We start from the raw sequence: 19,302 nt of genomic DNA, 5'->3' as shown, positions 1-19,302 counted from the left end.
CTATTTGTAAACACCTGTGAAGTACTTACTTGTGGCTCCAAGAAGACTGACGTCAAGCCACGCAGCTACTTTGAAGTTATTGGTTTCTTTGTGCCCGTGAAGCACACAATTGTAAGAATACCTGCAAAGTACTTTGGTGCGGCCTTAACACCAAGCCAAGCTGGCACAGCTTTCCTAGCCCCTATCACAGTTACGTTGGAAGATAAAACCTGAACTACATTAATGTCCCTAAGCAGCAGGGAGTCACAGCTGCACAGGGAAAAACAGGTGCAGGCTCATAATAATAATGATGAAATATAAAATCTGTGCTTACAGTGTGCGCTACAGTACAGTGTGCAGCAGAGAAGTGTGCCACACTGAGGAGAGCGCTCGCTGCTATTGCTCTACCAAGGCTTGTGTGCACTAACATTAACATTTGGGCAAAATACATGGCGTTGCTTTGGGCCGGATAATGGTGTTGCTTTGGGCCTGGTAATGGCAGTGCTTTGGGCCTAATATTTATGTATTAAATCTTTTATTGAGCATAGGCAAGCAATATGCACCTCCGAGATATTTATAGGGGCCGTCACCACTCCGGGGAGGCCTAAGTCAGCGACCCCACTGACACCCATCACAAGGCCAGCGGGCACATTGTCTGTTAACACAGCAAGCCGCCTACAACCCAACAGGGCCGGCCGCGTCATAAGAGGTGCTACAGCGGTGCAAGCTATGTAGTTCTAGTGCAACCTGAGAGAAACAAAGAACTGTAAACAACCCCCCTACCCTACCCTTCCCACCCCTACCCTCCCCATTCCTTGTCCAATTCCGGGGATAATCAGTCGGCTATTGTCTTCCATTAACGGTCAAGTGGTGCTGCGCGCGCTGGGCCTGTACGCTTGTGGGCGCGTGTCTTGGGTTCTGGGAGAGGTGTTTCCGCCAGGCGTAGCAGACGCAGGTAGCGTGGGCAGCTCACCTCACGAAATTCCCCGGTAAGTAAGGCGAGGAACGGTCGCCAGAGCTCCGCAAAGTCCGCTCCCCTCCCCGCCGCTGCCAGTGACAGTTTCTCCATTTCCAGGATCGCCCAGAGCCGGTGAAGCCACCCCAATTGTTGCGGAGCCTGAACTGCTCTCCAGTGGGCCACAATGTTTTGGACCGCTGCCCCTAGCGCAAGTGCGATCAGTCGTCCCCTCCAGGACTTCAGAGGATACATGAGGGCGTTCGGGAGGCCTAGAATAATGTATGCTGGGAAGCGCGGCAGTTGTGTATCTAGATGTGCGTCTATGAGGTCCAGGATAGGGTCCCAGTAGAGGCGAAGCGCCTCACAGCTCCATAGCAAGTGTTCCAGTGTCCCTAGTTCCCCGCACCCCCTCCAGCATCTGTCGCTTACTCGGGCATCCCAGTGGTGCAATCTCTCAGGGGTGTGGTACCAGTATGTGGCTACTTTAGTTAGTGTCTCGGTGAGCCCGGTGTGGTGTGCCGAGTGTCTGGCCCTGTGGTACACCCCCTCCCATTCTTTCCTAGTAAGCTGCCGCCCCAGATCCCTTTCCCACCTGGCCTGACCCGCGTTGTACATGTGTGCCTGAGTGAGGAGTAGCTGTTGATAGAGGTCCGAAATCAATTTCTTATCCGAGGTGCGTGTCAGCAGCCACCTTTCGTAGGGCGTGAGGGCCCCGGGCTGGATCGAGGGATGGAGCACCCAATGCCGCACCTGCAGGTACTGTAGGCGTTCCGATTCGGCCACACCGTAGTCCGCCTTGACCTGCTGGAACGGGAGGACCCCCTTGAGGTCGAACATGTGTCCCGCCGCTCTACAGGGCGTCGTCCGCCACGTCGTAAACGCTCCGACGTCTAGGCCCGGCGTGAAGTCCGGATTCTCAAAAATGGGGGTCATAGGCGAGGGAAAGGTGGTCAGTCCCCTGGCCACGGCCACTCTATCCCACACTCTCAGGGCGGTGCTTATGATTTCAGAGGCGTACAGGTTAGGGGGCCGGTGTCGGCGTGGCAGGAAAGGCACGCCTTGAAGGGTACGGCCGGCCACCGCCTGGTCCTGGAAGAGCCAGTGCTTGCCGGACTCCAGTTGAAACCATTCCACGAAGGTGCGCAGCTGCGCCGCCTGGAAGTACAGGGTGAGGTCGGGCACACCGACCCCCTCCGTTCGCCGGGGGCAGAGTGGCGAGAGTATGCTTAAACCTCGGTCGCCGGCCGTTCCAAATGAATCGCGACAGCTCCGATTGGGTTTGCTGAAGCCAACCCGTCGGGGGATTTAAGGGGAGCGTCTGGAACAGATACAAGATCTGCGGTAGCAGTGTCATTTTAACTGCGGCAATTCTGCCTAGCCACGACAATGTAAGCGGCTTCCAACGCCGGAGCTGCTCCCGGAGTTTGCTTGTGAGTGCTTCATAATTGACTCGCGCAGTACCCCGGACAGTAGGAGCCAGGCGAACGCCCAGGTACGGGACGGCTGCATCTGACCATTGTATTTTGAATTCGGACTTAATCTCGGCCACCACGGCCGGGCTTAGGGAGATGTTCAGGGCTTCGGATTTTGCTTCATTGATTTTAAAACCCGAGGCCAGGGCAAAGGTGTGAAGCTCCACAAAGAGAGCACGCAGGGATTGCATCGGGTCAGTGAGGGACAGCAAAACGTCGTCAGCGTACAGGCTGATCTTGTGCGTGTCGGCACCAAATTTGATACCGGATATGAGCGCATGCTGCCGCACCCTCTGAGCCATCGGTTCCATATACAGTGCGAATAGGAGCGGCGATAGAGGGCAGCCCTGGCGCGTGCCTCTGCCAATGTCGAATCTCGGGGAGGTATGACCGTTCACCCTTACCGTGGCATTGGGCCGGCGGTAGCAGTTGAAGATGCGATGGCGGAGTTTCTCCCCAAATCCGAAGTGGCGGAGAACCTGGTCGAGGTAGGGCCAATGCACTCTGTCGAATGCTTTCTCCGCATCGATGGTAAGGAGCATGCAGCCCGGTTTAGTGCGCGACCCGGCCTCAATGAGGTGCAGCACTCGCCTGGTGTTGTCGCTGGTTTGCCGTTGGGGGATAAAGCCCGCCTGGTCAGGGTCTATCAGCTGCTGCATGTATGGTGCAATGCGGCCCGCTAGTATGCCAGTGTAGAGCTTCAAGTCCACATTCAGCAGCGAGATGGGCCTGTAGGAGCCGCATGCCGTCGGGTCACGGCCCGGTTTGGGAATTACAGAGATAGACGCCTCCAGCAGGTCCGGGTGGATGGCACCAGGCGAGTCAAAGGTGTTAAACAGGTCGCGCAAGAGGGGGGCAAGCTGCTGGCAAAAGGTCTTGTAGAAGGCCGCAGTATAGCCGTCGGGTCCCGGGGATTTCCCCACTTTGAGGCGGGCAATAGCAGAGATGACTTCCTCCAGGCCTATGGGCCGCTCCAGAAAGTCCGCTTGGGCTTGGGTGAGGGTGGGGAGCTCCGCACCCTGCAAGTAGGTCGGGCCGGCATTTGGGTCCAGGTGGTCCGCGTCGTATAGCGCTGCATAAAAGTTGCCGAAGGCCGCCGCAATCGCCGCGTCCTCCGTAATCTGGCCGCCATTAGCCGACAGGAGAGAGCGCACCTGTTGCCGTTGGGTTTGCGCCCGTAGTCTGCTCGCCAGGAGCTTCCCGCAGCGGTCGCCTCCGGTGTAATAGACGTGCTTGAGGCGCATAGCGGCGTATTCCGCCACGTCTTGATCCAAAGCTGCCAACATTTTCCGCTCGGCGCATAATTGGCGCCATGCCCTTGCCGCCCCTGTGCGTTGGTGCATCTGTTCCAGTTCCGCCACCCGTTGGGTAAGCTCGGCGCGCTTCAGAGCCCTTTCTCTGTTGTTGGCGGTGGCTATGGAGATAAGTTCCCCGCGTAGGACCGCTTTGAGGGCTGCCCACTGAGTGGCCTTTGTGTGGTGTCGTCATTGGCGTTGTGTTCCAAAAAGTGGTCAATCGCGGCTGTGAGTCGGGTTTGGGTGTCGGGCAACTGCAAGAGGCCATCTCGCAGCCTCCAGTGTCGTCGTGGAGCCGGCATGGCTCCCACACGAAGTGTCGCTACCACTGGGGAGTGATCCGATAGCGCGGCTGGCAGTATCTCCACCTCTTTGACCTGTAGCGCCAGTTGAGAGGAGCACAGAAAATAATCCAGCCTCGCATACGTCTTGTGCGCCGCCGAGTAATACGTGTAGGCTGTTGTCTGGGGGTGTGTGTGTCGCCATAAATCTATGAGGCCCAAGTCTGCTATGTGTGCGTGACCTGCCGCTGTGAGTGCCCCCACCTGCCCGGATCTCTGGCCCGAGCGGTCTGCCGTGTTATGAAATACAATGTTGAGGTCTCCACCCAATAGTAAGTGAGTGTGTGTGGTGGATGTAGCAGTCTCTAGCGCCGTATGTAAGAATCTTTCCTGCCCCTCATTCGGGCCATAGACTGAACCCACCAGCAAGGTATGGCCTGCAATCTGGAAGCTATAAAGTAGAAGCCGCCCTTTAATTTCAGCTTCTTTCTGGAGGACCCTCCCCTCGAATGATTTAGCCACTAGAATCGCCACCCCAGCTGCTTTCTTCAGGGATGAGGAGAAGTACTGCCAGGGAAAGGCGCGCGATTTGAGTCTGTGCTGGTCGCTGCGGACAAGATGTGTTTCTTGGAGTAGGCAGATATCCGCCTTGGAACGCTCGAGACAGGATAGTATCGCCTTGCGCTTGTTCGGACTGTTGAGACCCCGCACATTAAGCGAGAGCACTGTTAGGTGTCGTGTCATGTCTGGGGTAATAAGGAAGATGCTGGCTGCGGGCCAACGGACCGTGGAAGACACTGCGCTGGGAGTCCTACCGGCTCCATCCGTGGTGTTAGAATCCCCTGGACAAGGAGAGCCCCCCCGCCCCTCCCCCTCATCCCCCAACTCCCCCCCATCCCCAACTGCCCCCCCCAAACCCAGCTCAACTGGAGCAACCCCCTCCTCCCGGATCCCCCTCTCCCTTGGTGCAACCCCTTCCCGCCCAATACCCCCTTCCTGCATCACCCCCCAACCCTCCTCCCCAACTGGTAAAGAAAGTTGGTCCAACATTGTCCCAGGTCCAGTCACGAGGCCACTGGACCCGTGGTAAAGTAAGTCCGTAGAATGGGAGCAGTGGCAACATTGCGAGCAGGTCGGCCCACCCTTAGCACTCCGCCGTAGGCGAAGACTCAGAGTCTCCATCAGGGAAGGCCAAAAAGCACTCTGCCCTCGCCCCCGCCGCCGGACTAGATTAGCCCGTCCCAACCATGTCCTGTGGAACTAGTGTGTCTCTCGCCCAGCGGTCAGCCATTGTTCGCCTGCGCCAGGCCCTGCGCCATGGTCTCTACCGCAGCTCGTTGACCCTCCTCTATCTCAGTCGCTGCGGGGCGTCTCGGCTTGCGTCTGCGCCGTTGTTGTTGCCAGCGTCCTGGGGCAGCCTCATTGGAGGCCCCTTCTCCCGGTGACCCGTCATTGACCACCGGCTCATCTAGGCCCGGTACGCGGCAGGCGTCCCTGAGGGAACGCGGCTGATGAAGTACATTGCCAAGCCGAAACACCAGACGGAAGGGGTGCCCCCAGCTGTAGGAGATGTTGCGTTTTCTCAGTTCCGCCGTCACTGGTCGAAAGGTGCGGCGCTTCTCCAGGGTAAGCGCGGCTAGGTCCTGGTACAACGTCGGGGAGTGGTCGCCAAAGGTGATCCTCTCTAACTGGCGCGCCTTGCTCAGGATCTCCTCCTTTGTCCTGAAGTCCTGCACACACACCAGGATGTCTGCTGGGTGAGCTGCGTCGGCCCTCGGCGGACCTGTCCGGTGAGCCCTGTCCAGTCGCAGGGGGGCGTCCGCCTGTCGGCCCAGAATGTGGTTGAAGAGACCCTGCGTGCACTGAAAGAGGTCTTCCGTGTCCGGGGACAGTTTCACTCCTCTGATCCTGATGTTATGCCGCCGGGAGCGGTTCTCCAAGTCCTCGGCATGCGTCTGGAGATCCACCTGTTGGTCATGTATGCGGGCCAGTTCCTGCCGTAGGGCCTCTATTTCGGTGTCTCGTGCGTCGCTTTTCGTCTCCAGGTCTGCCACTCTCTCCCCAATGGCATCGGTGTCGCGGCGGACCTCCTTGATCTCGTCCTGGAGCTCCTTCTTTAAGGCGTGGATGTCTTCCCTCAGACCGGTGAACAGGGACTCCAGAAAGGACCGTGTGACCGGGCCCTCGGGGTCCGATCCTCCGGGGGGCGACGCGGCCACCGTTTTCTTTTCTGTGTCTCCCCGGGGGCTGTACACCGCGGGGCCATTCCGCTTCCCCATGGCGGTGGGGGTGAAAAGATCCTTTATGGTGCGGTCCTTCTTGGGTCTCCCGCCAGACATGCCCCTCCAGGGCCCCCAGCCGCGTCCGTCGACCTCCTCCTCTGCCAGCCGTGGGTAGGCCCCTAGGCCTCGTGGGTGTCTCTCCGGGCTCGGGACGACCAGAGCTTCCTGTGTGACGCTTGGGTGCCGTGTTCAGACGGGTTCCAGGCCCAGTGCGGGGGATTGCCCCTAGGGGACCCAGGCGACCACCAGCGAGGCCGTCGGGGCGAGAGGACCCACAGGGCCCGGACCACGGGGCTGCGCCTCTTTATTTCTCCAAGCCTGCGGCCTCCCCGTCGACTGAAGCGTTGTCACTGCCCCCCGAAGCCGCAGCAGCGCTCAGCGGGGGCCGCGTGATGGGAGCAGGGTCGCCGGGACCAGCGGTGAGGGGGGGAGCCAGGACCAGGCAGGGCAGGCAGCCGCCCAAGATGGCGCCCGTGGCTCTCAGTGTTGCACTGTCCAGGGGGTGAGAGAGCGCGGCAGGTCTGCAGAGGCCATGTCCAGACAAGGGGCCTCGTCCGCCCCTGTGCGGGCCGAGTTCGCTGGGTATGTGGCTGTCGGCGTTGGTGGCCCCGGAGGCACAGAGCAGAGGGTCTCCTTAGGCTCACACCACGTGCAAGGGTCTCCGCGGCTCTCCCCGTTGTCCCTCAGGCCGATAGGCCGCTACCTCCCCCGCCGGGTGTTCCAGCTCGCAGTCCCGGCAACGGATGGGTGCAGTGCCGCCAGCGGGGACCGGCGGCAGCGGAGGGCCACACGGCCAGGCCCAGTGCAGGTTAGTTGCGGTCTCGGCCGCCTCTGTCGGCTGCCTCGTCGTGCTGCCAGTGGTCCCGCTCGCGGGGGGGGTCTAGCTGGATTCCTCTGCCCCCCGAAGATCCCACGCTGAAGAGTAGGCCCGCAGGGCTGGGGGGGGGGGCGCCCGTCTATCTCCGCTCCTCACCTCCTTCCTTCGGGCTCCTCCGCCCGTCCCCAGGTCGGCACCGCTGTTGTCTTTAGCCGGTAGGGCGCTCCGTCGGGCGGCAGGGCAGCGCAGCAAGCCCGCAGAAGCCCCCGACAAGGGACCACGGGGGCCTCGCGCTCAGCGGCGCGGGCCGGGCTCGCCGTCGCCGCAGCCGCCGAGCACAGGAGCGCTTGAGTCGGCGTTCGGGCTCCGCCCCCTGCGGCCTCGATTCCCTGCACCGCTCTCCTTGGGCCGTCGGAGCCGCCAAGTCTCCGGGCCGGGTCAACCGGGGCTCCACGCCGGGAACCGGCAGCGCTACGGTCCTGCACACCCCTGCGGCAACGCTGGCCTCAGGCCCGCCAGGGAAGTGCTCGGGTCGGGACAATTGCTATGAAAATGCTAAAAATAGCGGCCGGCGGCGGGAGCTTCGACAGAGCACGTCTGCTCACTCCGCCATCTTGGCCACGCCCCCTGGGCCTAATATTTAAAGGCCATTGCGGTTGCCAGGTATGTCCGTCGTATTGGGCTTCCTGAAAAAAAGTGAGGAATGCTGGCTCTGCTGGTATCATAGGAAGAGAGCAGACTCGGCAGGGTCTCCAAGGGAGTACAAGAAGGACCATTTACAGCTCCGGGTTGGGAAGGGAAGACTAAGCTTGCCGCGCCGGTAAAATATATGGAGCCCGCTTAATTACTTTTTGATTCCGGTGGGCTGGTTTTTACTTATCGACCTGGACAAGATGAAAGGCTATACTGGCTCCTTCGGTATTGAATAATGTGGCGCGCAGATGCACTAGCATTCTAGCAGCATGTACAGTAACTCTAAAGTATCCTAGCATATAAGATACGGCTGGATGAAGTGTTCGCATCTAACATGGGGCAGCTTCAGATATCTGCACCAATAGCTATTTTATGGGGAAAGACGGGCATTTTACAGCATATGCTAATAAATATTTACAAAATAAAAACAAACAACAAATAAAAGTGTTCAAACCCAAAATAATAGACAATAAAAATATGTGCATTTAAGAGCCCAGGAGTGAGTGACTGCCCAGGGCATTCTTCACACCGCTACCACACAAGAGGGTGGGTGCATTTAAAGGGGAGCTGCATGTTTTGGGACAACTCAAGCACAACCGAGCTAAGGAAGCACAGAGCTATTTGTCGTGCAGCAGTCTCTGCATAACCTTGATCCAAAGCAAATGGTATTTAGTCACTGTTTTCTGCCGGCTTGCGGCACTGATGTGAGAGTAAATTCACACAATGTTTATACTTTAAAAACCTGTGAAGTACTTAGCTGCGGCTCCAGAAAGACGGACACAAAGCCACGGAGCTACTTTGGGGTGATTTGTTTTTTTGTGCATATAAAGCATACAATTTCAAGAGCACCTGGGTGCAGCTTTAACACCAAGCAGCAAGTTTAAATGTAATCTCTTAAAAGACGACCAGCTCACACTAAACAGCTCTAATAAAAAAAAGTGTGTGTTTTGGCCAAGAATGCAACTGATCGGCAGGGGCTGTAACTTTTTGCATTTCATGAACATCACCCGCTTAGCAAAATACAAAAAGAGCATAGCATAAAAATAAAATGTAATCCAAAATAATAATACCTAGCGGACCAAAACTAGGCAACATCTGGAAATATATATAAATGATAACCCGATATTCACACAGTTGGTAGGGGAAAAACGACACATATAGCAATCTCAAATTTTAGCAGCTATAGGTAGACAATTTTGAAGAAAAGCGCCTCCCGAGTTGGGCTTATCTCGAGGAAGCGCATTCCTCAAAGGCTCTGTTAAAACTAGCTGAAACGCGAGAACAAGCCCCCAGTAACACCAGGATGTTTATGGGCTGTTACCAGAGCTATTATACACATTAAACCAGGAAAAATTAGAAGTTGATCCCAAAGACTATTTAAACCTATGCACAAAACAAAAAAATATATCAATCAAATTAACTTTATTTCGGTTTGTTTAAGAACCATAAAAGTACATCAAGTAATGAAAAATACATTTACAATATTAAAATAATACACAATTAAATCTCATTTTGAATAAAAGCAGTTAGTATGTGGTATTTAGGGTGATGGAAAAAAAAAAAAACACTACAGCAAGAAAATGCATTGATTAAATATTCAGAACACAGTAGAAGCATAATCTTACTGAGTTAGAGTACCTTAAACTACCGAATCAATCTCCGTCTAATTAACCACATTGAAAACAAGAATTTAGAAATAGCAGTAACTATTAGTGTATTAGTATCGGATTTTAAAATTCTAAAAAACTCTACATGGTTCCTGACTCCTAGGTTCCTACATAGCTGTATAATCCATTTTTTCCTGCTAGCAGAATAAGCAGGACAAAACAATATCACATGGATTAGAGATTCATTTGGATCATTGCAGCCTGGGCAGGGGTGAACTGGACCCGCTTTCCATTTATTAGTATAAGAATGGAGGGGTAGTGTGCCATATCTAAACTGTAGATACAGTTTTTTTGCTAAAACAGGTTCTATACTGTCTAATTCCTTCTCAAAGCTGTAGGCATTTTTAAAATCCAAAAAGGTGTCAGTGAGACTAGAAGACCTGGCTGAACGAAGGACCTCTTCTAAGTTGCAATATTTTATAGACTCAGCCAGGGTTTTCTTAGAGATAGATTTGCATGTGTCCTCCGGGTTGGACCAGAGGTTCTCCATGCGAATCCTAGACGCCTGCTCCCTTATAAAGGATAACCACTTTATCCTCCCTACACTCGAGCATGCCATCACAGTCTTCAATTCCTCTCTATAACACGCAAGCTCCGGGACGCTCCACAGTCTGCGCCAATAAAGGAGCGGGCGTGAAGCAATAGCTTCTGCAATGGGTCTCAAGTTTAAATCCAACCTTAGAGGAACAAGAGGAGTGTTTTTTGGTAGGGAGAGGAGATGCCTAATAAAGTTATTCTCTGTTGTACTAATCTCACTCACAGGACAGTGACCCCAGAGTTCAGCTCCGTAAAGGGTAGCTGATCTGGTTTGGACTTTGTATATTTCCAGTGGAACACTGACTACTTTATGGACACAAGACTTCTGCACCTTGAGGATCCCACCCGTGGACTGAGAAAGGGCTAAATTAGCCTTGGTCATTTGAGTAACCCAACTCATTTTATCATTTAGGGTCAGACCTAAGTAAGTGAAATTATTTACCCTTTCCAGCGGTCGTCCATCCATTAACGGGCGTGGGCAATTTATTGTATTGGCATTGAACACCATATACTTTGTTTTGTCTATATTAATCACCAAATTCCTGTTCCTACAGAATTTGGTGAATTGGTCTAACACCCGCTGCATCCCCATAGGTGTTTTTGAGAGGAGCAGGGTGTCATCCGCAAACATAAGTGCAGGGAATTTACCACCAGCTAGATTAGGAGCGTCAATATTATGAACACTGTTTAGGTCGTCAACAAGGCCATTTAAAAAAAGGGAAAATAAGGTAGGGGCAAGTACGCATCCCTGCCTAACTCCCTTCTCAATAGGGAAAGCTCTCGTCAGCTGGCCATATTTGCCATAACGTACCTTTGCATAGGTTCCTTTGTGGAGTCTTTTAAATTGGTGACATAAGTAGGGTGGGATGCCCATTGTTGTTAATATACTCCATAGTTGGTTCCTGTCCACCATGTCAAATGCGGATTTGAGATCCACGAATGTCAGGTAGAGACTGCCCCCTTCCATGACCACATGCTTCCAGTATAATACCTGGAGCCGTAGTAATTGGTCAATGGTAGATGTTTTGGCACGGAACCCTGCTTGCAGATGGGAGAGGATGTTGTTCTCACTAATCCAATCTTGCAGGCGCTGCAAAAGTAGTTTGGCATAAGTTTTTTGGGTGACATCAATAAGACTGATTGGCCTATAATTTGATGGATCCAACGGTGATCCCTTTTTATAAATCGGGATGATTTCGGCCCCCAACCAGGTATTTGGAATCTCTTGACCGTCAAGGATAGCATTAAATATGACGGTCAGGTAGGGGACCCAGATCTTCGGCTCTTCTCTAAAAAGATCACCAGGGATCTTGTCCAACCCTGGGGCCTTGTTACATTTTAATGCTTGGACTGCAATTGTGACTTCCGACATGGTAAAGGGTGGTGGAACACATCCAAGGTCCAAACTCGAAGGTATAATGAGTGGTACCATATGATTAGGAGCAGGGCTAGAGTAGAGTTTACCAAAGAATGCACGCCAGGCTTCCTCAGCAATGTTAGGATCGATTTTTGCCGTGCCTTCTGGTTTCCCGGTGTGGACCAGGTTCCAAAATGTTCGGGCATCTTTCGTTATTAGGGCCTGTTTAATTGCCTGCCACTTCTCAGTTTCCCATTCGGATTTTGCATGGGAAAGGAGATTCTTATAGGCTTTCCTTGCGACCATAATGGTACCACTATGGCCTTGTTTTAGGGCAGAGATTAGAATAGTCTTCGCCCTCCTACAAGACTGGTTGTACCAGGGATTTGTGGTACGTGCCTGTCGGTTAGTCTGCTTTACCGATTTATAGAAGCTTGCCGCTAGGATGAGCATTAAGTCATTATGTATATTTAAAAGTTTGGCATCTTTATCAAAGGTGTGGGCACTTTCAAGCAATGTTTTTAGTCGCTCTAGTTCGGCAGTGACACTATTATACAGCGATGCCAAATTATCTGCTGATGATTTAATGGAGGCCCACCGGATTCTCTTGCCACCCTGTAAGATCCTAATATTACTGGAGGGGATATTATCAACTTGATACTCCCCATCAGGTAGTGGCAACTCTAACTCTGCTACCAAAGGGTTGTGGTCACTTTCTGGGCGATCAGGTACATGGAAGTATCGAATCATGTACCATAAAGACATACTAACCATAAGGTAGTCTATTATTGATGAATGGCCCATTCCACTATAGGTACTCCTTCCTGGGCTATCCCCCGGGAAGCGACCATTGCAAGCTCTAAGTGAATATGTGTATGTCAATGACGTGAGCTGCATGGCCATGGGTGACCAGGATTTAGTTTGGTAAACATTTGGGGGCGGGATCCGGCAGGCATCATCCTCATCAGTTGTTATTAGGGGAACCCCCCCAAGTGGTTCGTAGTGACAATTAAAGTCCCCCCCCATTATCACCTTGGTATCACTTGGGAGGGAGTTTAATAAAGCAGTTAAGCACTCTAGAGTACGGGAGACCGCACTCCCCACGACAGGGCGTAGGTAGATGTTAACAATCGCTATTTTGGGTGTGCTAGGACGAGTAAGGAGGATACATAGTATGTCACAAGTGTTAGTATTGATCCTTTTAACCGAGAACCCAAGATGGACACCCACCCAAATTGTTAGTCCACCAGATGGTCTGCCTCTAGGACCCTTGGTTGCAAGTTCAGCGTAGGTAACAAAACCCATTCTGTGGTGGACAGCCCTGGCCCATGTCTCTTGGAATATGCAGATACCATGGTTGTCCACATAGTCACACCACTCCATATTATCTAGCTTAGCACCCAAGCCCGCCACATTCCATGATATCAACAATAAATTTTTGTCACTACGGGACAACTGGTCAATTAACAGGTTCGGGGATATAATGTTTTCTACAGTTTTGGTCACCCACTTCAGGCCTCGTCTGCACCATAGTGGATTCATGGTTGGTTGTGGTGCAATTAACCTCATTTGTACTTAAAGGGGAACTGGCACAATGGGGAGGTGTGGTTGGAAGCCTTGTCCTATTATGGGTGGCCTCCTCTATTAGCCCCCCTCCAACTACTCCTAAATTTTTCGATAGGGGGGCAGCCTTATCGGGGAGTCAATCGCAACCGTCAAGGCCGGAAAGGGCGCCATACCTATTCAAGGTTTCCAATGGGGTAAAGGGGATCAAGTGCTCCATATTTCTAGTCCCCTGCAGATGCTCTAGCCCCACAAAGGGCAGACTGCGGCCGCTGGCAGGGACTATATTCCACTCTGTATTATTCCTGGTGGGCAAAGGCCTTTGGGGATAACACATATAGCTGTTAGTGGGAGGCATATGAATATTCCTGATATCTTTGGGGTCAGTTAATCCCCCGGTGTAGAGGACAGGGGTCATATACGACCTTGGATAGAAATATGTTAGGTCGTATGGGACTATAGCTGTGTTCAAATTCCTAGGGGGTCCTGTTAGTATGGACCTGACTGCTTCAGGGTTCCTGAAATTGATAACAACTATGTCTCCCTCAATATTTTTTTCCCTAGTGCCCAACCAAGGCAGGCGTCTAACATGAATTATCTCCCCCTCGATGTAATACGGGAGAGGTCTGTTTTGTCCTAGCCAATGTAAAATCTTATTCTTAAGTTGGGGATGGCCCTCCTTTCTGCCTGCTTCTAATGGGGGGACACCTGTGAGTACAACTACAAAAGGTAGCGACTCTGGGGGTAATTCAACATTGGGACCATATTGTTTATCGTTAGTCTGCTTTGCAGGCCTCCCCCTACCCGGTTGCCGGGACTTGGTGGTAGAATTAACATCGCTCTTCTGGGGAACTCTTACAACCTGGGCCGTAGAATTTGTTGCTGTTTGAACAGGAGCCTGGGCCTGCAGTGGCACCAAGTTTTTCTGCTGGTTATTATTCACGGGCTTACTGATTACAGTGTTAGCCATAGCAGTATTCTTGGTCGGGTCTACAGAGCTCTGTTTATTGCTAACAGGGAGTTTAGTTGCTCCATTATTGCCACTGTTACAGTCGTTTGGAGCCGGCGGGTTGGGAGCATAGACAGTTGGAATCTGGGGTATAGTTGTGGAGGCAATGGTAGTCCTTGGCGAGGTTATACGCACACTTGTCTTATCAGCATATAATGCCTCCAGATTAGAATTAGAATATCCAGAATAGGCAGCATGAAGGACCTGAGCAACTGCTCAACAGTATTCAGCTCAGTATTAATAGAGGGAATGGTTACTGGACTTGGGGTAGGGACAGCCTTGATTTCCCTCCCTCGGGTGTCAGTGGATTGTATAGGTTGTGAGTCTGGAACTGATACTGCTATGGGCGTAGTATCAGTTATTACCAGAGTTTTAGATGTAGTACCTCCAGTGGTCTTAAGTTTTGACGGCTTACCAAACTCGGTATGACTAAGCTTGCCTCGTTGGGGAGCTCCTAGCCCCCTCCTCTTTTTAGGTGGCGGTGGACCGTGGGCTAAGGACGTAGTAAGAGGTCTGCCTGTCCTTTTGGGCGGCTCATTGGGGGGAGGTTTTGGAGCAATATCTACATTAGGAGAGGAATTGAGGTCAGACGAGAACAAAACATTAGGTGGGGACACAACCAATAAGGAGCCCGTGGGCGGTGGAGTATTTCTGAGGAGTAAAGGAAATTTATCCAGAGATAATGGGTCTTCATAGGGTGTGTCACTAATAATGACCGACATAGTGGATGGGGATGCCAGATCAGTACATGGTCTGTTTTTCAGAGACTCAATGGAGCGACGACGTTCAATCCTACGTTCAAGTAGTGAGTCATCCTTGTCCAAGTCCACAGAAACCCTTGGGAAATAATTATCCAATGTTTTTTTACTGGATCCCACCATGCTGGAGTTCTCAGTGTTAGCAGCCATGAGTAAAAGCCTACCTTGCAGTCTGGGTCCAGTGAAGTCCAAGTACAAGAATAAGGTTTTTAGGGGGGTAGCCCGTCCCGTCCTCGGACGTCCCCGGACAGCCACAGACGGTCCCGCCCTTGTCCCGGGCTTCTCCCAGCGCCCTCCCGCGCGCTCCCGCGCCGCGGGGTTCTGCTATTGCAGATAAGACATCCGATAGGGAGGAGGAAAGGGAGGAGCCTGTAGGGAGAGCGTCCCAGGTGTTGTAAATTGGGAGTTGTGGGCGCTCCTGGGACTTGAAGTCCTGCGCCCACAACACGCTCGCAGCCCTGCAGGTCCCCGCAGTCACAGGCAAGTCTCGCTCTGCAGCGACCTCCTCCAACGAAGCGGGACCCGCGCAGCGGGTTCCGCGAGCAGTTGTCCGGTCAGCAAGGTGATCCTCGGCGTCTCCGCAGCCCCAGGACACAGCGCAAAAGATCAGCAGGAATCAGGGTAATCCGCTGGTAGCAGTGAGAAAGCGGGTTTTACCGCAGTGGAAGCCCAGGGGAGGAGCCTGCAGGGAGAGCGTCCCAGGTGTTGTAAATTGGGAGTTGTGGGCGCTCCTGGGACTTGAAGTCCTGCGCCCACAACACGCTCGCAGCCCTGCAGGTCCCCGCAGTCACAGGCAAGTCTCGCTCTGCAGCGACCTCCTCCAACGAAGCGGGACCCGCGCAGCGGGTTCCGCGAGCAGTTGTCCGGTCAGCAAGGTGATCCTCGGCGTCTCCGCAGCCCCAGGACACAGCGCAAAAGATCAGCAGGAATCAGGGTAAAAAATATATAAAACACACACTGATTTGCAGCAAGCAAAATAACCTACAAAGTTACATGCAGATTTAATGGTTAAAAAGAAACAACGCGATTAAGAAGGCACATCCTTTTTAGCCCCGGTCACAAAGTAATGTTGGAGAATAAAACGTGAACTAGGTGAAAGTTCCCCTTAGCAGCAGACAATAACAACTACACGGGGAAATAGAGGAAATGTAAAATATGTGCATGGAGCGCACGTTCTACCTAGGTGCTCTAGGCACTTTAGTGCGTTGAGGAAAGATACAAGGTCCGTAAAAAAAGCTACGAAGGTTCTGGTGTTATTGTAAGGTGGATGAGAGTTATACTTCCCTTACTGCAGCGGTTCTAGGGGCCTATGGAGAGTCTTAGTGGCACCATTAAAGTATAGTGTACACGAGTCAGTCAATAAACCACAAAAAAGTAGAAACTTATCCCAAAGACTGTTCCAACTATAACTGCTGTTCTTATAGTAAAATACCGCACTGGCAGGGTTCAAGGTGCCCGGTGCCACTGCACCAACTGTAGGTGCGCCCTTGCTCTGCAGACCTGGCAGCCGTCTCTTCGGTAGCGTAAAATAAATGGCGTCTATTTTAAGAGAACATGGGAATCTTCAGGTCACGCACTTTCAGTAAAAGCAGTCGGTTCTCGAGCTGCTCTGGGCCCGTGGCGGGGTGAGATGCGCCTGGGACCTACTCGAGGACGGACCTTGCCCTGGCGCTGAAGGAATGCAGCCGGCCTTGAGAGGCACTTCGCAGTGAGATTTTTTTCCATTTCTCGCAGAGAACAGGCTGGGCTGGGCAAAGTCTGCAAATAAAGCGCCCTCTCGCATACCTGTGATTTTCGCCTTCCCTGTGTGAGTGGGCTGGGCGCCAAGAGGCACTCCCCGCTGTCCTCTTTACGCTTTTACTTCCCGAGGCAGGAGGCAGCTGCAGGGCTTTTTGTTCCCGCTGTTCAGGTCCACCTTCGGCGCAGCCATGAGTGATTTGCCGACCTCAGTAGAGGAGAGCAGCGCGCCCCCAGGAGGTGAGTGTGTTCACGTGCCCGTGTGCTACTCTCAGTGAAAGGGTCCGTCAATGAATGCTGTGACGTCCCTACCATTCTCAAAGCCCACACTCTGACAGTGTGGAGATCTGTCTGATGTCAGTGGGCATTGGCTGATCAGGATGTATTGATTGGGTGAAGAGGACAGAATGCGATTATAAATTGAACAAGAGGAACAAGCCGTGAGCGTGCACTCTCCCGAACTTCCGGTGTCGGGATGTGCATGCTCACGGCTGTCGTGGGGCGGGACATCCGTCTTATGCGCCCATGGAGTGGATGGCTGGTCCAGAGGAGCGGTGGCAGCAGAAGACAGGAGTGGCGGCTGAGGCGCTGATGTGGTAAGTGGAGCTTAGTAGTGGGGGTGTGTGTCTGTGTGTGTCTGTGTGTGCGCGCGTGTGTGCGTGTGTGTGTGTGTGTGTATATGTATGTGTGTGTGTGTGCTTCCGTGAGTGTGAATGTGGAGCAAGAGATGTGCGTGTGCCTGTACGTGCGCATTCACGTTCCTGAATCGCCGCGCGTGCACCATACTATCTCCCTTGAAAGCTGACTCCATAGCAATAGGTCTCGAACGAGACCTAAAAATAACAAAGCCCTGATGAGGGTTTGAGAACTGGTTACTCGAACCCGAAAGGCGTCGGCACCTCTACGAGAGCTAATATTTACATCAAGTGTCACAGAAAAATAGACATATGTTTTGTTGCTCTTGTCATTTGACATTGCTTTGTATTATTGTTTTTGAATAAGAAATTGATTTGGGAACAGTGAGAAAACGGAAATCTTAATGTCTATTGTCATTTGGATGTATTTTTGCTTTGTTTGTATTTTTTCGTTAAGTTTGCTTTGTTTGATATGTAATGGTTATATATGTGTAAATAAGTGATATATGTGGTTTGTATACATGTACTCTTCTTTTGCCAAAAAATAAAATTCTAAAAAAAGTGTTGCTAAAAAATACAAGTGAAAGGTATAAATAAAAGTACCTGACCAGATTTAATGATTTTTTTCATTTGGTCTATACAATAATTGTATTATAAACAAAGAGAGTGTGGGCATCTGTGGTTTTTGTTCTAGTTATAATGCAGCCCAGCAAGAGCAACATAGGCAAAATGAACAATCTGGAAAAATGGAACTATGTGCTAGGGACTCCACTGACGAAAGAAAACTGGGACTATTGATGTGCACTCTTGACAGCACTTACACCAAATTGTAACCTTTGGAACATCCATTTTAAATTTCTGCAACAGACATACGACACTCCAGTACAACTATATAAATGTGGTCTCCGCGCTGATAGATGCTTGCGCTGTAATGCCACACATACAGACTTCTTGCATGCAGCCTGGGCATGCCCACAAGTGCAAAGATGCAGGCAGGAAGTAATAAATGCTATAGGAGCAATGCTAATCGAGCCAATTCCCAACACTCCACAAGTCTGCCTTCTAGGCCTACTTAAAATAAAAAAGCCCTCCAGACGCAAACTATTAGCCATAGCCTTATTGTTGGCCAAAAGGAGGGGTGCTATGCGGTTGGGAAGCAAACACACACCACATATAAAACATTGGCTGGCAGACATGACGTACTGCAGGGAGCAGCTCGAAGTTTACACAGAGGAACTACCAAGGCCCTCCCGTCCGAGATCTCCATATATACACGGTTAAAATCTCACCTCTTGCTCTTGAACAAAGTGCTCTTGATCCATTTTGTCAATGCGGTCCTTGTCGGTAGAGGATGTCACAAAATCAGCAAATTTATTTTTGTTTTCTATAGGCTCACTAATTAATGAGTCACTGGATTTGGTGAGAAAAGTGGATATCTCTTTGTTGGCCGATTCTCTCACAATGCAGTCTAGTAATGGCTCTTGCATGATTGCCAAAATTCCTGCATCACAGTTTAGAATCTGGTCATCAGGGGTCACTTGGATACCAGTGTTTAGCTGGAACGTTTCTTCTGTTCCACCCTCTGCTCCCTCCAGATCTGTTAAATGGTCCCTCTTTGCCTGGTAGGAGATAATGCTTTCTGGTTGTGTCGCTCCAATGGTAGACAGTTCTTGAAAGCTATTGCGCTGCAATATTAATCTTTGTTTTTCAAAAGATTCCTTCCAGTCGTATCCATAACCAGACTCATTACTAATTGGATCCGCATCACTTTTACTTAAAATGAACTTGCATTTTGGGAAACGATTTTCAAAATCTGCATCTAATTAAGAAACATAAATTGTTTTTTTAGATTGTTTTGTTAAACTCTGTATGACTAGTGTACAACAGGAGATCAAAAGGAAATCTTAACAAATGCATCAAATAATAGTCTTATTATACATATTAATACAGATATTTCATATTTGATTGCAAACAATATGTTATGACTGTAAAATAAAAAAAAAGAGATAAAGAAATGGAGAATTAATTTTATGTAAAGATTGGGAACTTCTATTATGCAACAACGTTCCGTCTTTAATCAATCAATCAATATTTGCTTTATTCGATTCAAGTATTAAATCACAAAAGCACAAGAGGATCATTCAACATTTAAAAATAAGCATTCATAATTTAAAGGTTTATCAAGCTAAAAACTGTTCAAAATCCATTACAATTACCATAGATATGAAATAACAGAGAGATTTTAAAGTGTTAGCCACATGC

The 19,302-nt window shown here is 51.2% G+C and overlaps 1 protein-coding gene across 1 annotated transcript in view; it reads right to left on the bottom strand.

The window, feature by feature from the left end:
• The window catches only part of CAGE1 (cancer antigen 1), a 1,013,025-nt gene that overhangs the window by 822,015 nt on the left and 171,708 nt on the right, over positions 1 to 19,302 (bottom strand). Inside the window, exon 3 of the mRNA XM_086966850.1 lies at positions 18,330 to 18,859. Within this exon, the coding sequence (XP_086822976.1) occupies positions 18,330 to 18,859 (530 nt within the window). The remainder of the gene's footprint in view (positions 1 to 18,329; positions 18,860 to 19,302) is intronic.

The sequence above is a fragment of the Lissotriton vulgaris genome, chromosome 4_1, assembly GCF_964263255.1.
Source record: "Lissotriton vulgaris chromosome 4_1, aLisVul1.2, whole genome shotgun sequence".
Classification (NCBI taxonomy): domain Eukaryota; kingdom Metazoa; phylum Chordata; class Amphibia; order Caudata; family Salamandridae; genus Lissotriton; species Lissotriton vulgaris.
Note: the sequence above shows the minus strand (reverse complement) of the source record. Positions and strands in the feature narration are given on the sequence as shown.